The sequence below is a fragment of the Eumetopias jubatus genome, unplaced genomic scaffold (assembly GCF_037043125.1).
Source record: "Eumetopias jubatus isolate StellerSeaLion01/CBP00866 unplaced genomic scaffold, mEumJub1_p1.0 scaffold_17, whole genome shotgun sequence".
NCBI classification, from domain to species: domain Eukaryota; kingdom Metazoa; phylum Chordata; class Mammalia; order Carnivora; family Otariidae; genus Eumetopias; species Eumetopias jubatus.
The window spans coordinates 71,176,216-71,197,916 of record NW_028274823.1 but is presented as its reverse complement, the minus strand read 5'-3'; the positions used below and the strand labels follow the sequence as shown (position 1 = coordinate 71,197,916).

The 21,701-nt window shown below is 50.7% G+C and overlaps 1 protein-coding gene across 1 annotated transcript in view; it reads right to left on the bottom strand.

Moving 5' to 3' along the window:
* Nucleotides 1-21,414, bottom strand: part of GALNT2 (polypeptide N-acetylgalactosaminyltransferase 2) — a 179,051-nt gene extending 157,637 nt beyond the window's left edge. The window contains exon 1 of the mRNA XM_028104528.2: nucleotides 21,212-21,414. Within this exon, the coding sequence (XP_027960329.1) occupies nucleotides 21,212-21,337 (126 nt within the window). The 5' untranslated portion in view covers nucleotides 21,338-21,414. The remainder of the gene's footprint in view (nucleotides 1-21,211) is intronic.
* Nucleotides 21,415-21,701: the final 287 nt, after the last annotated feature.

Genomic DNA, 21,701 nt, shown 5'->3' with positions numbered 1-21,701 from the left:
CTATACACACAAATATCCCCAGAATGGTGAAGGCCAATTCATCAAGCTTCATAGGCAGAGGGAAATAAGGCTACAGAAAACATAGCTGCTCACCCAGCAATGTTGTGGGTGAGCACATGAGCCCCCAGGAGCCTTCTTACAACAACATGCTTCTCGTCATCAGTTAATGAACTGTCAATCTTATTTACCAGCATTTTACAACTCTGATTCATGGAAACCCCAATCTTTGATTGATAACTTCCAAGGTGAACTAATACAACTGAGTTTCTAAATCTGTGACACCCAGAGTGAGACCCTGGGCCTGTGGCAATTCCTCTCTCAAAGCTCTGTCCGAGACAGCTGAGTGCCTTCTCTTTTTTAACTATGTGTTTGACCACATGTGATTTGCACACAGGAAAATTTATCAGGTATTCTGAAGAAAATAATCATGGAGGTCTCAACTGTTTCTACAATGTGTTACACACACACACACACACACAACTGGGCAGAATAAAGAAAACAGACACAAAACTTCAACCTCCCCGTGGATAAACCTATTCATGGCATTCCTAAATTCTGGCCAGTTTATCCTTCAACAGAGAAATCAGCCAAAGCCCATGGATTTCAGAAACCTCAGAAGCACGGGGACCTCTAGCCCTTCCCTCCCCACTCTGCTTCTCAACATGCACGACGTGATCCATCCTAAGAGGTGACAACAGCAGGGAGACAAGGACAGATGTGCTCCTGGAAGGCCCTCTACCTTCCATTCAAATGAGCATGTGCAAGGCTGTGGAGGGGAAGCGGTCAGGCCGCTGTGCAGAGAGCTTAGTAGCACTGACCGATTCCAGGTCAGACCAGGACAGACAGCTTTGTTTGTTTCCCCCCAGCAGATAAGTGGCTCACAGGCAGTCTGATGACAAATGTCAGTGTCCTCTAATTATGAAAAAGTTCCCAACCCTCCCAATCAGTTGATGCAAGATCCAGAATAGGTTGTCTGGAATGATTTTTTCTGGAGATTTACAACCACACGGTCACTGACACTCCACATTACGGGGTCAAACCTCCTTCCTTAAAAAACAACAACAACAAAAACAAACCCAAAAGACAAAATCAACCAAACCCCAGATTAAAAAAATACAGAAAAATAAAACCCATGATTGCTCAATTACTGAATACCCCACTCCCTATATACATTCAGTCCAGAGCCTATAAGAAAAGTTATATTTTCTTTAAGCTCTACACTGTCATTTTGGTATCTTTTAATCATTATTTTCTATCGTAAACAGCAAGCTTCTTAGAGATTCAAGAATAACTACTTATGACAAAGAGCCTCATTTGGTAATCCAGTGGGCAATCCGTTATATGTTCGTCAATATTCAACTCTGAATATAAAATCAAGCACCCAGAGAGAAGACCCAACTCAAATCCAAAGTCCACAAAATGTACCAAACACACATGCAAGGACTCCATGATGTTTAGCAGTTACGGCCAAAAGATGGAAACTCTCAGTAATGCCTTCTGACCAACTGTTTCCAAACCTGACTGCATGAGAATCGGGTGTGGGGAGCTTTTTCTAAAACATGCTTCAGCCCTGTGGCCCAACATTCCAATTTAATTGGTCTGGGGTAGGTCCTAGGCATCTGTACTCTTAAATCTCCCCAGGTATTCCTCCCGCGTGCCCACGTTGAGAAACGCTGGACAATAGTTTGGGGGTGGGGTGGGGATGAAAGATGTAAGCTGCAAGGAAAACCAATTAAGACACAGAGAAGGAAGGGGGCAGAGTAAGGTGTAACAGAGTCCGAGGCCACTGCAGTCCTTCAAAATGCAGCAAATCAAGGGCAATCCTCGGGCAAATTCCTTCACTCCGCGTCTACTCCCTTTGCGAAATTCACTAATTGGTACTGGTCATCAGATGAGGCAGCTCTTAAGATATGGACACTACGCATGCCCTAACATGCCACGTCCCCGTCTCTCTGGGAACACCGTGCACGGGTTTTGAAGGGGCTGTACCAGATGCTTGCTTGGTGCCTGCCACGTGAAAGAAGGGGACAGAAGCGAGCTTCGAAGCAGGATCTTCATTTCCACCTTCCCTGGTGAAACACGTTTCTCCCTGTGGTGGACAAAAAGCACGCTGACTGCACAAAGAAACTTCGTATTTCTAACAAAATGACATATATACCTTTTCAGCCAGGAAGAAGCAAAGACGTGGGAGTGCATGGCTGTACGTGTGTGTACATGCACGTGCACAGGGACACGTGTCTGCAGCTGCAGACAGAGAATGACTTTCAGCTGAGTTAAAGACAACACGCATGCACACGCACATACACACTATACTGAGCACTTTCTACCCATGTGCCGGGGCACAGGGTTATACTAAGTGCTGGACAGACAACATCTCATTCAATCCTTGTAACAGAAAAGGCCCTGTTATTTCCATCTTACAGAGGAGGTGACAGAGACTTAAGGAAGGTACCTGTCCGGGGATAGACAGCAGTAAGAAGGGCTGAGACTGGACCCAGGCAATGACTCTGAAGCCCCAAGCTGCCCACGCCACCTCTCTGTGCACACTCTATGGGTTCCTGAGAGCACAAGCAGCATGTCCAACAACAGCTGGGGAGAAAGTGCTGTGCCCTAAATCCATGTTATTAATAATAAGTTATTAACTGCTCCAGGAGATCCAATGCAGGAGGTTCAGTCTGCAGTTGAATCCTCATTTCTGCAGAAGTTACGGCCTGCGGGGTGGGCGTGGGGGGCAAGGAGGAACAAGGAGCAAAAAGGGTAATCAATGCCCTCGACACACAAAGAACTCGTTTTACAGCTGTCTTCCTCCCCAGCCGATAAGAACACCCCCCAAAAAGTAAGAGACAGAAAGCTCCAACCTCCAAAGGGGAGTGAGTCGTGCTGTAGGAAATTCTCCAGGCTTCCCTCTTCCCCTGTTCTCCCTTTTTCCTTGACTTAGGCATTTCTCCAGCCCCCTGCACCCCACTCACCCACTAGTGCTTAAAGGCTGAACTAACCACGTCTCAGGGCAGGGCAGAGGGATGTGCTCATCACCACTATCCATTCTAAATTCTTGTTCAAATGACTCCAGATGCCATCCCCCTGGGTCTCATTATTTTGTACCTCCAAACTCTCCAAACAAGGGAGGACAGAATTTTCTCGGTTCCTAAGAATGCCAAGTCCTGGAGTAAAATCCTCTTGTTGGTTCTCTACATTCCACAAAGGCGGACAGAACTCTCCCCTGTTGCTCGGCACATTTCCGGTGGCACCTGTGTTCCTCCCTGAACTTGGCAGGTTGGCTTCAAACACTTCGCAAGTTGCTGCAGGCATTCCAACAGATGCTCCTGAAGAGCCTGCTCCCTTGGCAAGCAGCGTCCAATGACTTCAGGGGTGCTGACTGAGGTGTGAACACACTGTGCGCCCACCCAATGGCCTCCCAGAGTATTGCCTAGAGGTGTCCCCACATTTCACAACATAAATCCACCTCCATCCTATCTGTCCGATGTCCTAAAGCTCCCATCCGCTATAACAGAAGGCAGGTGGTGTTATCAACACAGCTTTATCTCATAAGTGGTCGTCGAAGGCACAGAGCATTAAAATAAGCAGTCAGAGGTAGCTCCCAAAACTCAGGAATGTAATGAATAAGAGCACATCAGATGCTTACTCCAAGTCTATCAGCAGGTCTCCTCCCCCAGCCAGACTGCCCAGAGACTACTTTAACCTAGGTGACTGCCTCCAGATTACCATCTAAAGGCAGAGCAGTTTTATGATGATGAATTGGTGGAAGGAGAGCTCATAATGAAAAACTCTTTGCTAAATACAGCTGGAAGGAACTAAGAGGGTTTTTAAAAACAACTGATAATTCTATTGCTCATTATCTCTCTCTCCTCGACTTCAGCATCCCTGGATGGTCTCCCCGCACTCCTCCGACGAGGTGAAGCGGCTCCCCCACACTGATTAAGGCCCAGTGATTTAACAGCACACAGATACAGCGGGGGCCTGCTTGGCCGCAACAGCAATGCAGTATTTCTGGAGGAAAAAACGCTCTAGGATGCACTGCACTTGGGGAAAAGCCAGACCTACACCCAGAAATGATAGTGACTCTCTACCTTGACCACGTCTGCCAGACCACAGCTGTTACAGACCGGAGACAGTGCATAAAGGGGCAAGTGACTTATAACTGAAGGCTAGGTCACCCAGCAGGGGAAAAGCCCAGGGAAGGGTGGTGGCAGGGGCGAGCATGTGTTATAATAGTATGGCAGGGTTTACCAAACAGCAGACCCTCTACTGAGTCTGGGCTCACGGCCGTTCTCATCACGGTGACCCCACCAGTCTGAGATTCATCTCACTGACCAAGGTTTACAGAGCACCAACTGTGTGTCGGGTGTTGAGCCACACTTAGGGTACCCAATTACACACACGAATAAATTCCTAATGCTTACTGACCTGGTGCCTCCCTTGCCCACCATGCTTCCATTCACCACTTTCTTTTTGCTTTTAGTTGCCCAACCACACCAAATTCACTCTGGCCTCAGGACCTTTGCACATTCCTCTCCATGCCTGGACCGTCTTCTACCACATCCTCATGGCTAGATCCTTCTTCCCCAAATGCCGCCCCCCCCCAGTCCTTTCTGCTGATTACGTGAGCCCCCTTGGAGCTCCACGCAGGGCTATCCAATATCGGTTTGTTGGCCTTCAACCTGCACCCCTCCCAGAATGCAGATTCCCAGGCCCACAAGGGCCTCATTCCCCAAAGCCTCCCTCAGGTTCGATACACTATGGCTGCTAATGCATCTCTGCAAGAGGGAGGAGGGCAGGAAGGGGAGTAGCTAAGCACATGTCAGCCCTCAAGACGCTCAAGAGCCTGTGGGATACAGGCAATCAAAATTTACATGGCGCCGCAGGGCAGGCTGGGGAGCTCCTGGGTGTCAACAGTGGCCCATGGTGAGGGACCCGGGGACAGTGGAAGGCCGTGCCTTGCAAACTGCTGGACTAGCAGGATTCTGGAGATGCAAATCTCCTCCCCCATGGGCACACATCCCAGTGTCAGGGGCTGCTGAGAAGAGCCCGAGCCAACCCCCAGCTCCAGTCCCTTTCCTCCTTTGTCCCAGGCACCACTTCCCTCCACTGGCACACAGATCAGAGGACAGAGCAGTAGGGCCCCCTCCCGGGGGAAAGGCTGAGAGATGCCCAGGGCGATCTTCAAGACTTCATACACACACAGGTACAGTTGGTCCCAATCATTCCAGAGACGCTGAGCACAAACATAGTGTCCCCGTTGTTACCACCCAGAAGAAACTAAATGCTGAATGCTGTCCACCTCCTAAACTCTCTGGGCACCTTTAACAAGCCCAGACAGCCTTTTTAAAGGAAAGAACAATGCCTTAGAATGGGGATTCTCTATCTTCAGACACCTCAATGTGCTGCAAGTATCAGAGGTCTGCAGACAACCTTTAAAGGTCATCTCTTAGCCTGGCTCCCTGGCTCCAACATCCCAGGTGCCTAATTAGCACTTAAATGGGTATGTTCTGAGCACGCGGCGTCCTGATTGTCAGGCCGGGCAGGGCCTAGGTTTCTAGGCTTTGTCCACTATTCCTCTGTGTGCAGACATCCAAAGCCAGAACTCTCCTTCTCACAATGTGACACTCCCTTCTTGGAACAAATAAATACTGCAGACCGTATGGAAAGTTCCTAAGCCAGACTCTCCCCCAGCTCCGCACGGAGTGGGAGGGACAAGGAGAGCCCACCTTGGGGGCCATGGGGCACTGGCGGGATCTCCAAGGGTGGGCCAGCTCCAGAGGCCTTGGGAGGAGATGCCCAGCCTGAACGTCTGTGGACTGTGAAGGCAGGACTTGAAGGCAGACACCCATGAAATTGACCTCCCATCAGCTCACTCCCTCAGGCCATTAATCCATTAGGTCTGCTCCGTTCTCGTGCCCCTGAGAACCACACTGCACTTTGACCAGTTATGATATCTTAAAAATGTAACCCCAATGTGACACTTCTGGTCTTCCTCAGCACCACAGCTTCACCTTAAGAACAGGGACCTCCCTACATATGCCCAGCGATTCCATGTGGTCTAAGAAAGGGAGACAGACCACCAAGGAAAGGAAAGCTTTCACCAACAGGGGCTTCTGCACCTGATTTCATGCCCAACCCCTAGTCCAGTGAGTCACACCATGATGTCACCACCCAGTAGGGTGTCTTCCTCCAAGCAAACCTCCTTGTCCAGCAGAGAAGCCCAGAGTCAGCCCCCAGAAGCCTTTGCGGAAAAGGAGAAGAAGCCCATGTGCCGGGAAAAATAAAAGTAGGCCGTCATGACACTGGTGAGCACCACCACCCCCCGTCAGCTCATGAAATTCCAACAACCCTTTCCACAGATGAGGAAATGGAGGCCAGGGTACCGGCAGCATCGGAACCCGGCCTCTTTGAGTTATCATCACCAAACATCCAGGGTTCTGCATGGATTGTTCTTTCTTGAAATCATCATGCCGTGTATCTATTAATCTGCAGTCTAGCTGTAAGTTGTCTTAATTAGAGGCATCAGAGGAAACCACACGAACACCATGCTAATTGACAGAACTAGTCCTCAGCACTCACGGGGGGGGGGGGGGGACGGCTTTGTTGCGTTGCCACAATTATTAATTTGTCTTCCACTTGTCACTCACCTACGGTTTCAAAAGCAAGCCAGAAACTGAACTAATGAAACTAAAAGAACGTTTACTAATTAAAACCTTGTGGAAAAGTTTTCAAATAACACGCTGCATTCGGATAATAACAGCTCAAGATATTGAAAAAAACCAATTGCCAATTAGAGTTAAAAAATTAATTATACAGTCACATAGTTAAAAACCACATCCTGGTGTAATTTGCAAAGACGAGAGATTAAGGGGTAAAATCGGGAAATAAGCTCTCAGTAACGATGCACTGGAGGAGAAGGTGCCGGCCTGCCACCTCCTGCATCCGGTCCGCAGACCCCGCATCCACTCCGTGCCCACCCCGGCCACCCAGGCACCCTGCCCCACTCACCCACTCGCCCTGGGACTCAGTTTCCTCACTGGAGAAGGAGCAAGGGCTGCAGTAATCCCTTATGTCCTTACCCTCCTTCCAAGGCGAAGGTTCCAGGCAAGGTCCATGGAGGTGGAGGGCCGTCCTGGGGAAGTAGGCTCGTCTGCTTCAACACGGCAGAGGGCACAGGAGCCCCGGGCTGGTGAACACCGGCCACGGAGGGCAGCCCCGCCCAGCTCGGGGAGCCAGCACCTGTCACTCTAACAACCTGAGAGTTTACATCAGCACCAGCGGTTAGGGGCACTTACTACCCAAGTACCAGGCCCCATTCTGACTTATTCTTCTGAACAACCCGATGAGACACATAAATGAGGAAACTGATGAACAGAGGAGTTAGGTAACTTGCCTGAGTTTCCATAGCTAACTGGAGAAGCCAGACGTCAAACCCAGGCCCACCGCCCCCGTGCAACACATCCCCTCAGCCACGTCACCCCAGAGCCAGCTCCCCTGCCGAGAGCTTCCCTGCACAATCTCTCTGGGCTCTGCCCCAACGTGGATTTCCTGAGCTGCCCCCCGAGACTCAGTCCCCCTCCAGACACCAGCTCTTAGGGGGCCAAGCGGGCCGAGCTCCCAGTGCTCAGAAGTCACCTCATGTCACACACGGAGCCTGGGTCATCGAGACTCCGCTCTGTGGCAGCTCGGACCCTGAACACCCTCTAGCACTCCACAGGGGCCTCCTGGCTGCTGCTGAAACCTAAAATAAAATCTCACAGTACTGAGGACAGCTTTGCTTGAAGACACCTATGGTGCAGGTGGTAAGGACACCAGCACTTTCAGCACTTTCCGATGCTTGCGTGAAAAACCAGACAGACCAGATCCTCAGAAATGCCATTCTGGGGCCAGCACAGTGCGGACAGAGCACGAGCCTCGGCATCTCTCACACAGGGATGTTGCACAGGAGGCCCCACCTGCCTCTGGGAGCCCATCTATGAGGCCCGGACCACACCGGCTAGGCTACTTCTGTGACACCCACACTCAGGCTGGAGCTCAGACCGCCTAAGAACCTAGACCATTCCCCCACCTAGCTCACTGCCAGCTCACACACATCAGCAGCTTGCAGTGAAAAAGGTGACAGAGATGACCCCCAGCCCCAGTGATCCGCACCTTGCAGGCCTGCACCTGTGATTTGTAATTCGTTCCTGGGTCCGGGACTGCAGCTCTAAAACCAGGATCAGCCATAGCTTTCTCCAAAGGCATATTTCAGGTAGCTGGGGGACCATGACAATCCTAGCCCCGACACTGCTACCGCATGACCTGGGGGGCAAGTTCACGACCTGGGGCCCGCCGGAAACCACACACGTGAATGCAGGAAGAAAAACTAGCTCCTGACATTCTTCCGGGCATGCAGAAATGAAAGATAAACGAGCAATGTCTCTAGAGTGTTTGGGGCATCTCAGTGACAAGGCTGATATAAATTTGAAGTACCAGGAATTATACCTTCCAGAAAACATGAATTATCATACATTTGTCACAAATCGCTCATTTACAAATCCAATGTAAAGTATGAGGTGTTAGGAATAATAGCCTGCTGGGGAAACGAGAAAAAGGAATAATACATGTTTATTAAAGGTCTCCTACCCCGTCTTCCCAAATCATGCACGGCTCCTAATGGATTGTTTATTACAACACGCAAACTGCCCAGGACGAGTGGAAAAGCTAGCAGAAGGACTAAACACAGAGACGTGTTTTCTGTCCACTCCAACCTGTCCGATGAGAAGGGTGTAGTCTATGTGATTTAATATCCACACCAAACTGTGGTGGGTGATACAGTCTCTGGGCCACATGAGCAGGCTGGTTAGGTGCAAGCAAACTCACAGAACACCCTAACTGATACTCTACCACCAAAACGATCATCAAAACTAGCCATTTCCTAAGAGTTTAATTTTTTATGAAGCCATTTTATTTATTTGAGAGAAAGAGAGAGCGCACACACATGTGAGCATCACAAATGGGGAGAGGGGCAGAGGGACAAGCAGACTCCTCACTGAGCACAGAACCCAATACAGGGCTCAATCCCAGGACCCTGGGATCATGACCTGAGCCAAAGGCAGACACTTACCCAACTGAGCCACCCAGGCACCCCTAGATAATTTTTATAGAAGAAATGGTATCAAATGTAAGAGTGTTTTCCTGCTGGTACAGGTGACAATTCCAGGATCTTAGGCAACTTCTGAAGCATCCTTTGGAAAGAATCACCACTGGATATTCCTAAATTACAGAGGATACACAAGGCTGATGTAGATCTTCCCTAACTGTGATACCATGAGTTATGAGAAATACATATATGCTCTTCGTCCACAGTTCCTGGCTCATGACTGCCCAAACCCTTGAATTTCCTGAGCGCAACAGGAGCATCTTTTCTCATAATATTCAGTCTGTTGTCCTCTGTTCCTGAAAACTCTTCAAAGCCAGAAAGGTGAAATGGGTGTCTCGTTATTCATTTAACAAGGCCCCTTCCACAACTGGGTTTATGTTAATGAGGTGACTTTTTGGAAAGCACCATGGGAACCAACCATGTGACTAGAGGGCTGGGAACTTTCAGTCCCACCCCCCCTGATTTCTGGGGACCGGTAGGGAGCAAAAGACTGAATAAATTACCAGTGGCCAATGATTTGATCAATCATGCCTACATAATAAAAACCCCAAAGGAGGGGGTTCGAAGAGCTTCCAGGCTGGAGAACCAGAACATTTCTACGTGTCACCATGCCAGGCCCCAAACTCCACGAGGACAGAAGCTTCTCTGTTTGGGACTCTGCCCTGTGTATCTCTTCATCTGGCTGTCCATTCATATCCTTTGATATTCTTTGTAATCAACCAGTCATCTAGTCAGTAAATGGGTTTCTTGAATTCTGTGAGCTGCTCTAGCAAACTAATTGGACCCAAGAAAAGGGTGGTGGGAACCTCTAACGTAGAGCCCGTCAGTCAGAAGCACAGGTGAAAACCTGGGCTTGTGACTGGCATCAGAAGTAGAGGACAATCTTGTAGGATGGAGCCTTTGACCTGCAGCATCTCACACTGTCTCCAGGTAGACCGTGTCAGAACTGGACCAAACTATAAGACACTCAGCTGGGGCTGCAGCATCGCCTGGGAAAACAGAAACTGGGAGCAGAAACCTTCCACTGACTCCATCACTCAGCCTTCAAGCTGTGTTTTAAAAAAATATTAGTTTTCAGGGCACCTGGGTGGCTCAGTCGTTAAGCGTCTGCCTTCGGCTCAGGTCATGATCCCAGGGTCCTGGGATCGAGCCCCGCATCGGGCTCCCTGCTTGGCGGGAAGCCTGCCTCTCCCTCTCCCACTCCCCCTGCTTGTGTTCCCTCTCTCTCTGTGTCTCTCTCTGTCGAATAAATAAATAAAATCTTTAAAAAAAAATTAGTTTTCACCCAGTTTGCTAGTTTTAGCTACAAACATCTATAAACTTTTTTTTAAATGTTAATGAAATTTTCAAAAGTACAAAAACTAAAATAGTAGGATGGACCCCAGGTACCCATCAGTAAAATTCCCATAGTTTTCCTTCCAGACCTGGTGTCATCATCCATAAACACTTTAGACTGGATCTACATAAGATAAGAATTTTCAAAAAACAAACCCCGCAAGACCACTGCTGCCGCTAGTAAAATCAATAACGATGCTTTTCATTTCATCTACTATCCAGTCCCTACTCAACTTACCCCTAATTTTCTTTCTTTTTTTTTTTTCTTTTTAGGTCTTTCTCTAGTTGGTTTGTTCCATGATTCTGAGCTCCACGAAGCAAGACAGAGTGCCTTGCTCACTTCTGCAGATCCCAGCATTCAATAGGCTAACATGTAGACAGAGAATGCTCCCAAGAGTTTCTGAATGGGTTCATGCTCATCATTGTTCATCTCTCAAAAATAAAAAGAAAAGAAAAGAAATAAAAAGAAGTAAACTTCTGTTTACACGGATCCTGGGATTTGGGAGTGAACAGATGGACACATTCCAATGAGGGCTACCATTTTCTTTTATCAAGGACAGGAGGCCCAGGGCTGTGTTCTCATAAAGGTGAGTTATCTCACACAGGAGAAAAAGAAGACCGTAACTCGTCAATTCTAATTTGCACTACTTTTCACAGTTCAACATGAAATTGGGATGCACCTCACAACAAAGGACACCGTTATGATGCTGTGGGTCAGGCAAGGGCCATGATGCACCTGTCATGACCAGCACATGCTCAAACATACAACACACCAGCGGCAAAGCCCACATGATGCGCATCAGTGGCCTGGAAGAAAATCTCAGAAACGACAAGACAGCACTCATAATCCTTAGAAACCAAATCAAATGGGGTAGAAATGGATGGTGAATTGGGGAATTAGGGAAAATTCCCAAATGAGTCAAAAACTGGCTAACTCTATGTAATTGCCAAGCTACATTAAGAGCCCAGAACCAAGAGCTTTTAGCGCTTTCATTGATTTCTTTTTTTTTTTTTTAATGCTGCATCACGAAAGGTCTTGGTGACACAGAAGACTTTGAGGAAAACAGGCACAAATATCTCTGAGTCAAAAGCTAGGCACTGGAAAAGTTTTAAGAGCATCTTACCCAATGTATTTCATGTGCATTTTCCTTTTTATCTATGTACAAGGGTGATATATGGAAAAATCAATGTCTAATTAAGTCTAAAAGAGCTCTTTAAATAAGTAGACAAATAAAAATGTTAACTGATGAAGAAACCACTGTGTCACAGTTCAATGAACAGCATTTTTTTCCTTGCCTGGTGGTACATAAAATAATGGTTTCATGAAGAATGGCATTTTAGATATGATAAAAAGAGGTATATTCTCTAAGAAGGGGAAAGTCAGTGATTATCAAGAGTGAGCAGCAGAAAAGCAGGTGGGTGAGCTGACTGGCACAAGGGAGCAGGGAAAGGCCCGGAACTGGGCAGAGGGGGCAGTGAAGAGAGAAGAAAAGAGGTTAAGCCTCGTGAAGGTCACAGAGCAAAAGCTCCAAATCTAGGTCAACGGGAGAGCCCTTGAGGCAGAAAGTGCCAAGACAATGAGACCTGAAGGCGTCCCCGCTGGGCCAAGCAGCCCATCATCCAGGACAGCAGTCACCGCCACTCGCCACCGCCTGATAACAAGAGTGCTTAGTTTATGGGCAACTCCCAAATGCGGACCTCTAACTTACACCAGCTACTCACGCTCTCCCGCGTGATTCAGCTACGAAGGACCCTTCAATTGAAGTGTGTCATCTTTCTAGAGCAGCACCCTTCCACAAAGAAAGAGTTCACTCCCCGCACTGACCTCTGAAGAAGCAGAGACAAAGAAACCACCACAACCACTCCTAAGTCTGAAGGACTTGAAAATTACCTTTCCTTTGCTGCCATGCAAACGGTTCCAGTTGTTGTACCCAGAAACACACTGGGGGCACCAAACATAAACTCATAAAATATCTAATAACCTCATAAATGCCAACATTTTCTTTGAAAAGCAGCTGGATGCTTCCCCGTGAGAACCAGGAGGACCTGCAATTTCCTACCATCCCACCTCCCTACAACGGCTGTGGGCAATGAAGTCACAGGTCCATTTTATTTCCCACAAATACTACAGACTGCAGAGCCTCAACATAACCCACACTGCTGAGAAGGACCTCTCCAAAGCCCTGGTATCGGGCAGGTTTCTGACCTCTGGTTTCAAACCTATGGGCTGGTTTTCCTGCAGGAATCAACAAGCCCCATCATCCACAGCAACTCACGGAGATTACATCACAGTGGAAATCCTGCGCTAGAGCAGGTGCACAGAGACCCACAAGGATTTCTCATTACATGATAATATGCGTGGAAAGCACTCTACCCATGTGCAATGTCACTTAGTGCACTCAACAATGGACAATGGATGCTTACCTGGTCCAACCTAGCATTTCACAGAGATCAGCTCAGAGAGCAGGCAACGAGATTGTTCCACAAGCACATTCTACTGAGTCAACGAGCAAATTAACCTGTGGGCACCTCAAGCAGTCCCAGGTCCGAAGTGGGAGCCGGGGGCATGGGAGTATGCATACCATTTTCACTAGGAGTACACACATCACCCAAGACACCACTGGAACAAGAAGACCCAAGATTTCCACATCACAGAAGAAATTTCATCTGTGACAAACCAAAGGCAACAACCTATGGGAAAGAAAACCAGCTCAATTTAGCAAAAGCCAGCAAAAGGAAGTATCACCAAAAGACAGGACACAGCTAAAACAAGGGGCTGCATGGGAAGCAGAGTGAGCCCCAGGTGAAGCAGAAATTCACCTGCTTCCAGTCTTGGCTCAAACCTGCCCAAGCCTCACTTCCCCATCGAGCCGGAGGGACCATCGCGGGAACACGACAACCCCCACCCATTCCTAAGCCCCTTATGCTGCTGTGTTTCCCATGGCACTTAGCACCTGTTTCCATACCATGTCATTTCCTTACCTGTCATGTTTTGGTCTAGCTACCCTCCGCCCCCTCCCCCCCAAGAATGAAAGTTCTATGAACACAGGGATTTTGTCTGTTATATTCACTGTCATATTCCCAAATACCCACATAGTGCCTGTCACATAGCAGGGGTTGAAGAAATACTCATTGAAAGAATGAATGAAAGGGACCAGAGCCTGTTTTCATTTCTGCTCCTGCCAGAGGGGCAGCTGAGGATGTCGTCCTCGGGACACGCAGATGTCGGGCGGATAAGAACACACCAAACCTCTCCCGGCACAAAAGGTGAAAATGAAGAAAAGAGCAAAATGGACCGATGTTACCATCAAAGCATTACTGAGTGTGCTCCAAAATGCCTCCCAGGAATGTTCCGACATGGTGCAGCAGGATGAGGGAAGTGCCAAAAAGCATGGAAGGGAGCAGGGGAAGCCCAGCTCCCAAGAGCAAGCCACAGGCCACGCCGCGGGCCGGCACACACCTCCGGGCCCTATGCTGCGGACAAAGCCCCCTGCCTCCGGGGGTCCACACAGAGGCCTCCCAGTGGACGACTGGGTCTGCCGTCCACTGGCTCCACGACCTTGGGAAAGTGACTTACCCTTTCTGTGCTTCGGGCTTCATCAGTAAAATGAGAGGAACAAAAGGGCTGTTACGAGGAGTCTCTGAGTTCATATGGATACAGCAGCTTTAGGACGGGGCCTGGCACACAGCGGGTGCTAACAGGGCAAGTGTTTATTAGATTAAAACCCTTTGCCCAGGGCTCCAGCCCAGACCACACGAAAAGGCCGTCCTGTTCTGCAAGGGTCTAACAGGGTCTGCAAAGGTCACAGGGAGAAGAAAAGCAATCAAAGTTAACAGAGACACAGCAGTGGCTCTAAATGAGGGGGGACTGTGTCCTCCAAGTGACATATGGCGGTTGTCACATATGGGGTGGAGGCCAGGGAAGCCCCTAAACACCCGACCACATACAGGGCAACCCCACACAACCAAGATGATCCGGCTCGAAATGACAACCAGGATCAAGACTGAGCAACGCTGATCTGGACTGACCACGCCCCCAAAGGCCCCTTGACCCTGACAAAACACAGGTCCGGAGCTGGGCTCTGGAAATCCAGTAACTCTGTCCCGGCCGTGCCGACCATTCCTCCTCCCGAAGAGTCAGATGGCAAGAAACAGCCAGCCCTGGCAGGATCGGGTGGCCGGCGCTCCGGGCCTGAGAGACCCGGGGAGGGCAGAGGCCCAGGCGACAGTGTGCCAAGGCAGGCGGCCCCACAAAAGCTCAGTGAGCCACAGTGAGTGGCCCACTTCACGGCCCCAGACAGCCACCCTCAGCTGCTGCTGCCCAACAGCCAGCTCCTGGAAGACACTGGGCACACAGCATAGAATTCCCAAAGCCCAGGAAAGCAGTTTCCATTTAGGCCCACGAGTGAGATTCTATGTGACCGTTTTTGGTTTCTTCAAACCCAGCCCCAAAGAATCACTTCTTCTACATTCCAGCACGCTACGAAACCCAAAGTGTAGAAAATGCCATGTTTCCCGGGCCCCTAATACTGGACATGACGGAATGTCTCACCCCAGGCTGTGAGGGGCAGAGTGAGGCCAGGAACAGAGAGCTTCCTGCCCAGGGCAAGGGGCCGAGGGCGGGGAGGATATGGTCCACCACGCAAGGCCTTGTTTGCTCCTCGAGTCTGGTTTTTATTTCCTAGAAATGGGCCCATGGTCAGAAAGGAGAAAGGTGGAGAAGGCTCTCTTGAGTGGCCAGGCAAACCAGACAGGCATTCCTGGTACCTCCTCACCTGGAGTCAATTCTTCAGGTCAAGCACATGACCAAAGGCTAGAGAATCCTCACGCCAGCTAAGAGACAAGGTCAGGTTCCACCCTGAGGGCACGAGTGTCTACTGGGGTGCTCCCTCCAACACTTTCTATCTAATTCTCGAAGGAGGAGAGTTCCTCACCAGGCCCAGCCTATCCTGAAACCCACCCAGGAGGGTTTGCTCGTGGAAGTGCCAGAAGGTCCGCCTTCAAAAACTTTACCAATGAGGCAATCTGGAGGCAAGGATCCAAGACAACAGTAGGGGAACTAGGGTCCCCAGTAGCAACAGAGAATCAATCTAACACTCCCTCAAGGGAAAGGTGACCTTTCAGGTCAGAGAAGTGAGACCAGGCCAACACTTCTTTGGGTCCAAGTGGCACACTTACAGGACTGATACTCAACACTCAGCGTCCAAAAGGTCCCTGTGGTGGCAGGTTTCAATTCTTTGGTTGCTGATCATGGAGGAGGGATCCCAAGGGAAGCGACCAGGACAGCCGGGGGCTAGGAGTCCCTCGAGGTCACGAGAGGGGCATTTATTTAACAACCAGTATGGAAGCACCCCCTATTTTAATCTGTGTGGCATCACTGTATGGGCGTTTCCATCTGGACATCCACCCGGCTTGTATGTCTCAGCATCATCCACGCGAACCTTCCAGAACAGGATTCACAAGGAGAAAATCAGGAGAACAAAAAAAGGGAGTGGATTTGGCCAGGTTTGGCTATTTTCTCCTCCCACGAATTCTGCTGGGCCAGCTAGGGGACTTCATAGATTTTTTTTTTTCCCCAGAAAAACCCTGTGTCTCTCCCGGGATCTCAGCCAGAACCTCAAAGTCAACTCCTGCGTGCGCCTGGGTCTCTGCCCCAGGCAGCCTCACCCTCACCACCACCACCTCCTCCTCCTTCCACCAAGCCAACCGCCTCAGCTTTGCTAGAAGGTAGGCGGCACAGCATTGCCTGCTTTGAAATCGACATCTTTCCCAAACTTAACTTCCCGCTCCCCAAAGATCTGAAAAACATGAATGGCAGAAACAAGATATTATATGTATATATAGATATAAATGCGTGCATGCCCAATCATTTTCCTGACCACCTCTCGATTACCTCTTCCTCTGTTGCAAAGAGGAAACCCACCACGCACGAGGAGGTACAGTGGAGAGATTGACAGAGGGCCTGAAGCCCACACACAACTTTACCGGTTGGGTCTCCCCAGCCCTACCTCAAGGTCTGAGAGCCCGAGCAAGCTGACCCTACTTTGTACTGGGTACAGCAGCTTTCTCGTGTTTGCTAGAAGGTTAAGGGAAGCGCTCACTGCTCTGGCACTGTTTATCAGTCACAATCTGTTTCCATTATGTTTGAGCACCCAAGGCAGCCACAACATAACTCGGGAACAGGGAAACTTGATTTTCCTTGGAGAAAAGTTTCTATTACAGTGCCATTTGTCAGATTCTCTGGCTAGAGTCCCCCCCACCCCCACTACTGCCCTCCCTACCCTAGCTTCAAACTCTCATCTCAAATGGAATTTCCTTAAACTCCAAACTGATTGTAGGTGGCGAGGTATAGTATGGGTCCCCTCCTGCGCGTCCACCCACAGACTCCACTGACACCCATCAAGGCCCGTGATGGCTTCATGTCCCACCTCAAACCTGTCACAGGAGGAGCAGTCACAGCCTCTCCCCTCCTGCCTGGAGAAGCAAGGCTGCAGAGGCAGAGTAGGGGAGTCCAGGTCCTAGTGGGGAGTGGAGCGGGCCGGCTTCCTTGCCACAAGAAATCTCCACTTAGGGCCACATACACAGAGCCACTCCCACTGTTCATACAACCACCAGAGAAAGGTGTGTCTTCCACCCAAGCTTTCCTGCTGGCTGCCCACAGGTGGGAACCCCACTCTGACAACCACAGCTGGGTACCAAGAGAGCTGGCATGTCTGGACCACTTCCCCAAAAGGCAGTCCTTAATGTCATTCAAGGTTCTTTAGTACGCACCCAAATACACCAAACAAATCAATCTCAGAGGAATGGATAAAGGATAAAAGAAAAAATAAAAACATCAACGATTTTCCAGAGAGCAAGAAGACACTGCAGATTCCTGGTTCAATATATTTTCAAGGAGTATTTCGGCTTTTTACTTTTTCTTTATGCCCCAATCCTCAAAACCATTTATTCGGTGTCTACTATTCCTCAACACCTACTAATGGCATTGAGCTTGCTGCCCCAAGATGAATATGATGATCCCCACTGTGAAGCTGAGAAACTGAGGGTCAGAGAAGTTCAGTTAATTAGTAAAGGTCACCAAGGGGGTAGAGAGCTAAGGTCACTCACTACCAATAAATGGATTCATGCTATTCCTCTTCCCGTGAAAGTCCACTACCCAGCTCAAAACACATGACTGCTTCCTTAGGATTGACCAAATTAAGAACCAACAGGTCAGCTTGGCGTGCGGAGCCCTCTCTCTACAGCCTAGTCCCCAAATCCTTCTCCAATTTCAAACCCTACTGTTCCCCTACACATGTCCCATGCTCCAGCCAACTGGGGCCCCTCATCACTCCCTCCTCCCCCAAATGCCTCTTACAAGATCACCCCCAAAGTCCTCCACCCTTGAACCCCCACAGCAAGGGCTGCAGCACTGTGCCTGTTCATCAAGGAAGGGTGGTGGAAAGTAAACAGGCTGCCCAGGCCCTTGGCCATGTCCTTCAGCTAACACTTTCCCTTACCTCCCAAGGATGTGAGCAGCACAGACAAGGAGTCGCAGGCTGGACACACTCTCTTTCAGGAGCGATCATTCTTCACATACTGGGAAACCCTTCCCTTTCCAGCCTCAACAGCCACACTTTACCCAGAGGCAGGTTCACTACAACAGAAATCCCTTCTCTCCTATACAGCTCCATCCACTGCCAACTTGCCAAGGCCTGGGGAAGACTTAACATGATTAAAATTTTAAAGTATTTAAGAGGCTTAAAGGAAAGGCATTCTCAGAGTGCAAATCTTTAATTTAGGGGGAAAGAGCAAACTACGGGAGGTGCGAAGAGATCTATACAAATGAAATAATTTTAAACAATATTACGCATAAACTGATTGACCGCACACTCTGAACCTCAGCACTGAGTCCCAAATGGTGTGGCAATGCCCCAATTGCTTTCGAGCACCTGCTCCTATTCACTTTATTAGATCTGCAATCTGAGGTGAGTTGGCTTTCTGGGTTTTGGCAAATGGAGAATAACAGTCCTGAGATGAGTTATTTTACAGGAGGGCACACAGTGACAAGCCTGGGCAGAGGTGCTGAAGCAGCAGAAACACCATGCACGTTCCCATCAGACAATCCCCCAAAGCCTAATACTGAAGCCTGGTACCCCGTGAAAAACGCCGGGGCAGAGAGAAATTGGCTAAATACCGAATGAGAGCCCTGACTTACTATAGCATAGTATGAAACAAGAGAAGAAACATTAATTCCACTTGCATCTAAAAAACTATCACTAGTATTTAAATTCTGCCTTTACTTGCATACCACGTGATCAACTACATATTTTATCATAAGGATGAACTAAATTTGAAGACTCTTTAGTCCTGAAATCCATGGAAACACTTCAGGAGGAAGGAATACTATGCAGTTCTATACTCTAGATTCGGCAATTCAGGACAGCGGGGTTCTATTCAGGCCCTCCAGAATAGTCTCACGGTTTCGACTTTTATACCAGGGTCCACAACACTAAGTTAATGAGTCTTTTACTGCGATTTCAAAAGCTATTGCATTTACACACCTCTTCCTCAACTGACAAATCACTAAACCATTCTAAGAGCTAGGATTAAATTTTATGGTTCGTTCACAGAAAGAATAGAATCCCAAATCACCAATCCATGTATAATTGTTCATTTTCCACACATTTTTTTCCTACCTGATCCCTGTACCTCCCTATTGCCACTAGGTCACGAAGAGTTCTTGGATTTTTTTTTTTTTTTTTAATTAAGGATACCACTTCAGAGGTCAACACAGAGGACCCATCAAAACCCAGCAGCTGAATGAAGCCCACCAGGGAGAAATCAGCCTCTCTGGATGCTAAGGCCACACTGTGCTATTTCTAATCACATGTACTAATGAAAGTGCCAAACCAAGGAAAGAGAAATACCAGTACGGCTTATTTGTTTGTTTTTCTTTTGCATGAAAGGCAGAGGCTTTGCCAGGTCCTACCGGCACACCAGGCCATGTGGACCTGCCAAGGCCCATTTAACTGCAAAGCAAAGTTTTGAAAATAATTCCAGTTTAACATGAGTGTAGTTTTCAAAGGGCTGCACTGCTCCTACCGGGTGAATAAACAAGAGACTTCAGGTACATATACAGCAGTTCCCTGCATGAAAAAATTGGGCAAAGAGCACTGCTGGCTCAGAACTAAGCTAGGCCAATTCAGCACATGGAAAGACTTTTCATTTCTGCCCCCTCCAGATAAAGCAAACCCATGCAATTTCTCAAGACTCAAACAAGATACCTACTACCTCCATCTCATACCTTCAGGTGAGAATGAATGAATGAATGGGAGAAAGAAACAAACCAGGAGGGAAACCTCTGAAGCAGTCTCTGGAGCAGCCAAACCTCAGCGTTGACTTCACTGGTGTCTGACTTTAAGGCTAAAAAGTCTGTTCATATACAGTCAGTCCCGTTTGCCTTGTTCCAGAATATCATTCCCTAGTCCCAGCCCAACCCGTGGTCCACCTCCATTAACTCAGAATTTCCTGGGTTTGCGGTGACACTAAACGTCACAGTAATGAGGGTTACAGGATTTTGGAAAAGATAACGCGGCTTTCAAAGCCTCTTCCCCACCAAACAGCACAACCCCGCCGGCGGCATGTGCACAGCCAAAGCCCTCCGCTCCCAGCGGGCGACGGCCGCAGAACCCCGCCGTCGGGGCGTCTCTGGCCGCTCGATTTCCTCCCGAATACGCCGGGGGGTCCAGGTGGCTCACACGGTCCCCACGGCCTAACCACTCGGCCCTTGGGAGCCTGCTCAAAGCACACCCATAGAACAGGGACCATCCCCGCGTAACCCGGCAGCGGGGCAGGGGAAGGAACGCGCAGGGGGCCGCGGCGGGGGCGGCGGGGGCGGCGGGGGCCGAGCGGCCAGAGCGTAAAGCCGGGGCGGAGAGGGGAAGGTCGGGGGGGGCGGCTCCGGGATGTCCGTGGCCGGCCTCACTCGGGGCGCAGAGGCGCGCTGGCCCTCCGCTTACACCCGCCCAGGGAGTCCGTTCTATCTGGCGCGGGGCTGGCTGCATTCCGCCCCCCCCCCCCGCCAGAGGCAATGGGCAGAGGGAGAAAGGGGCAGAGACCCCGAGCTGCGCCCCCGACCACCATCCCTGGCCGCGGGGTGACAAGAGGGAAAGGGGTGGGGATTTGCAGCGGCTTGTATCAAAAGGCTGAAAAGAAACTTGGGACTCCTCTCTCCTGTACATGACACTTTGGAAAGGCAGCCGCCTCTCCCTCCACGCCTCCCACCCCCTTTTGTGTGTCCCAACACCCCCACCGCTAAACTTCCCACCGCAGGGGATGGGGCTCCCGGCGGCCGGACAAGACTCAACTTCAATTACGTGGAGGAGACACAGGGGGACGTCTACGGAGGGGGACGTCTACGGCGACCGAGAAAGGTGTCCGGGGTCCCCAGCTCTGCGGGGCTGCGCCGGGTCGCCCTCTCCCGAGCCCGGCGAGCGCAGAGGGGCCGGGTGCGCCCCGTGCCCTGGGGAATCGGCTGGGAGGCCCGGGGAGGGGAGCGGGGGCCCGAGCCGAGGTCCGGGCCGAGGAGCAGGAGGGCGGGAGCCCCCCTCGGTGCCCGGCCGGCCACGTCCGAGCAGACCGTCTGCAGCCGGGCAGGGGGCGCGTCGGCGCGGGAGGGGCCGGCGGGAGGAAGGGGAGTCGGGGGCTCGAGGGGAGGGGGGTGGCCGGGCCCGGGCAGGGCGCCCCACTCACCTTCCTGCCGGCGCCGCCGCCCGCGCCCGCGGCCAGCGCGGAGCCGCCCCCCGAGTACATGTAGTAGGCGATGCCCAGCACCCACAGGAAGGCGAAGCAGAGCAGCATCCGCGAGCGCCGCCGCATTCTCTCCTCTCGGCCGCCGGCCGCGGCCGCCGCTGCTCGCGAGTGCTGCCTGGGGCCGGCGCGGGCGGGGAGCTGGGCCGGGGGAGGAGCGGAGGAAGGGGAAGGGCGCGGCGGCGGCTCCTCCTCCGGCGCGGGCTGCTGCTCGGCGGCGGCGAAGGCGGCGCGCGCCTGGCGCGCGAGCTCCGCCCCGGGCCGGGAGCGCGGCGCGGCGCGGCGCCCGAGCAGGAAGCGGCGGCCTCGGAGGAGGCGAGCGGGTCAGGGAGCAAAGGGCGACCAATCGGCGGCGGCTGTGGGGGCCGGGGCGCGGGCCGGAGGAGGGGATTACCGCGTCTCCATGGCGGCAGCACGCGGGGGGCTGGCGTTG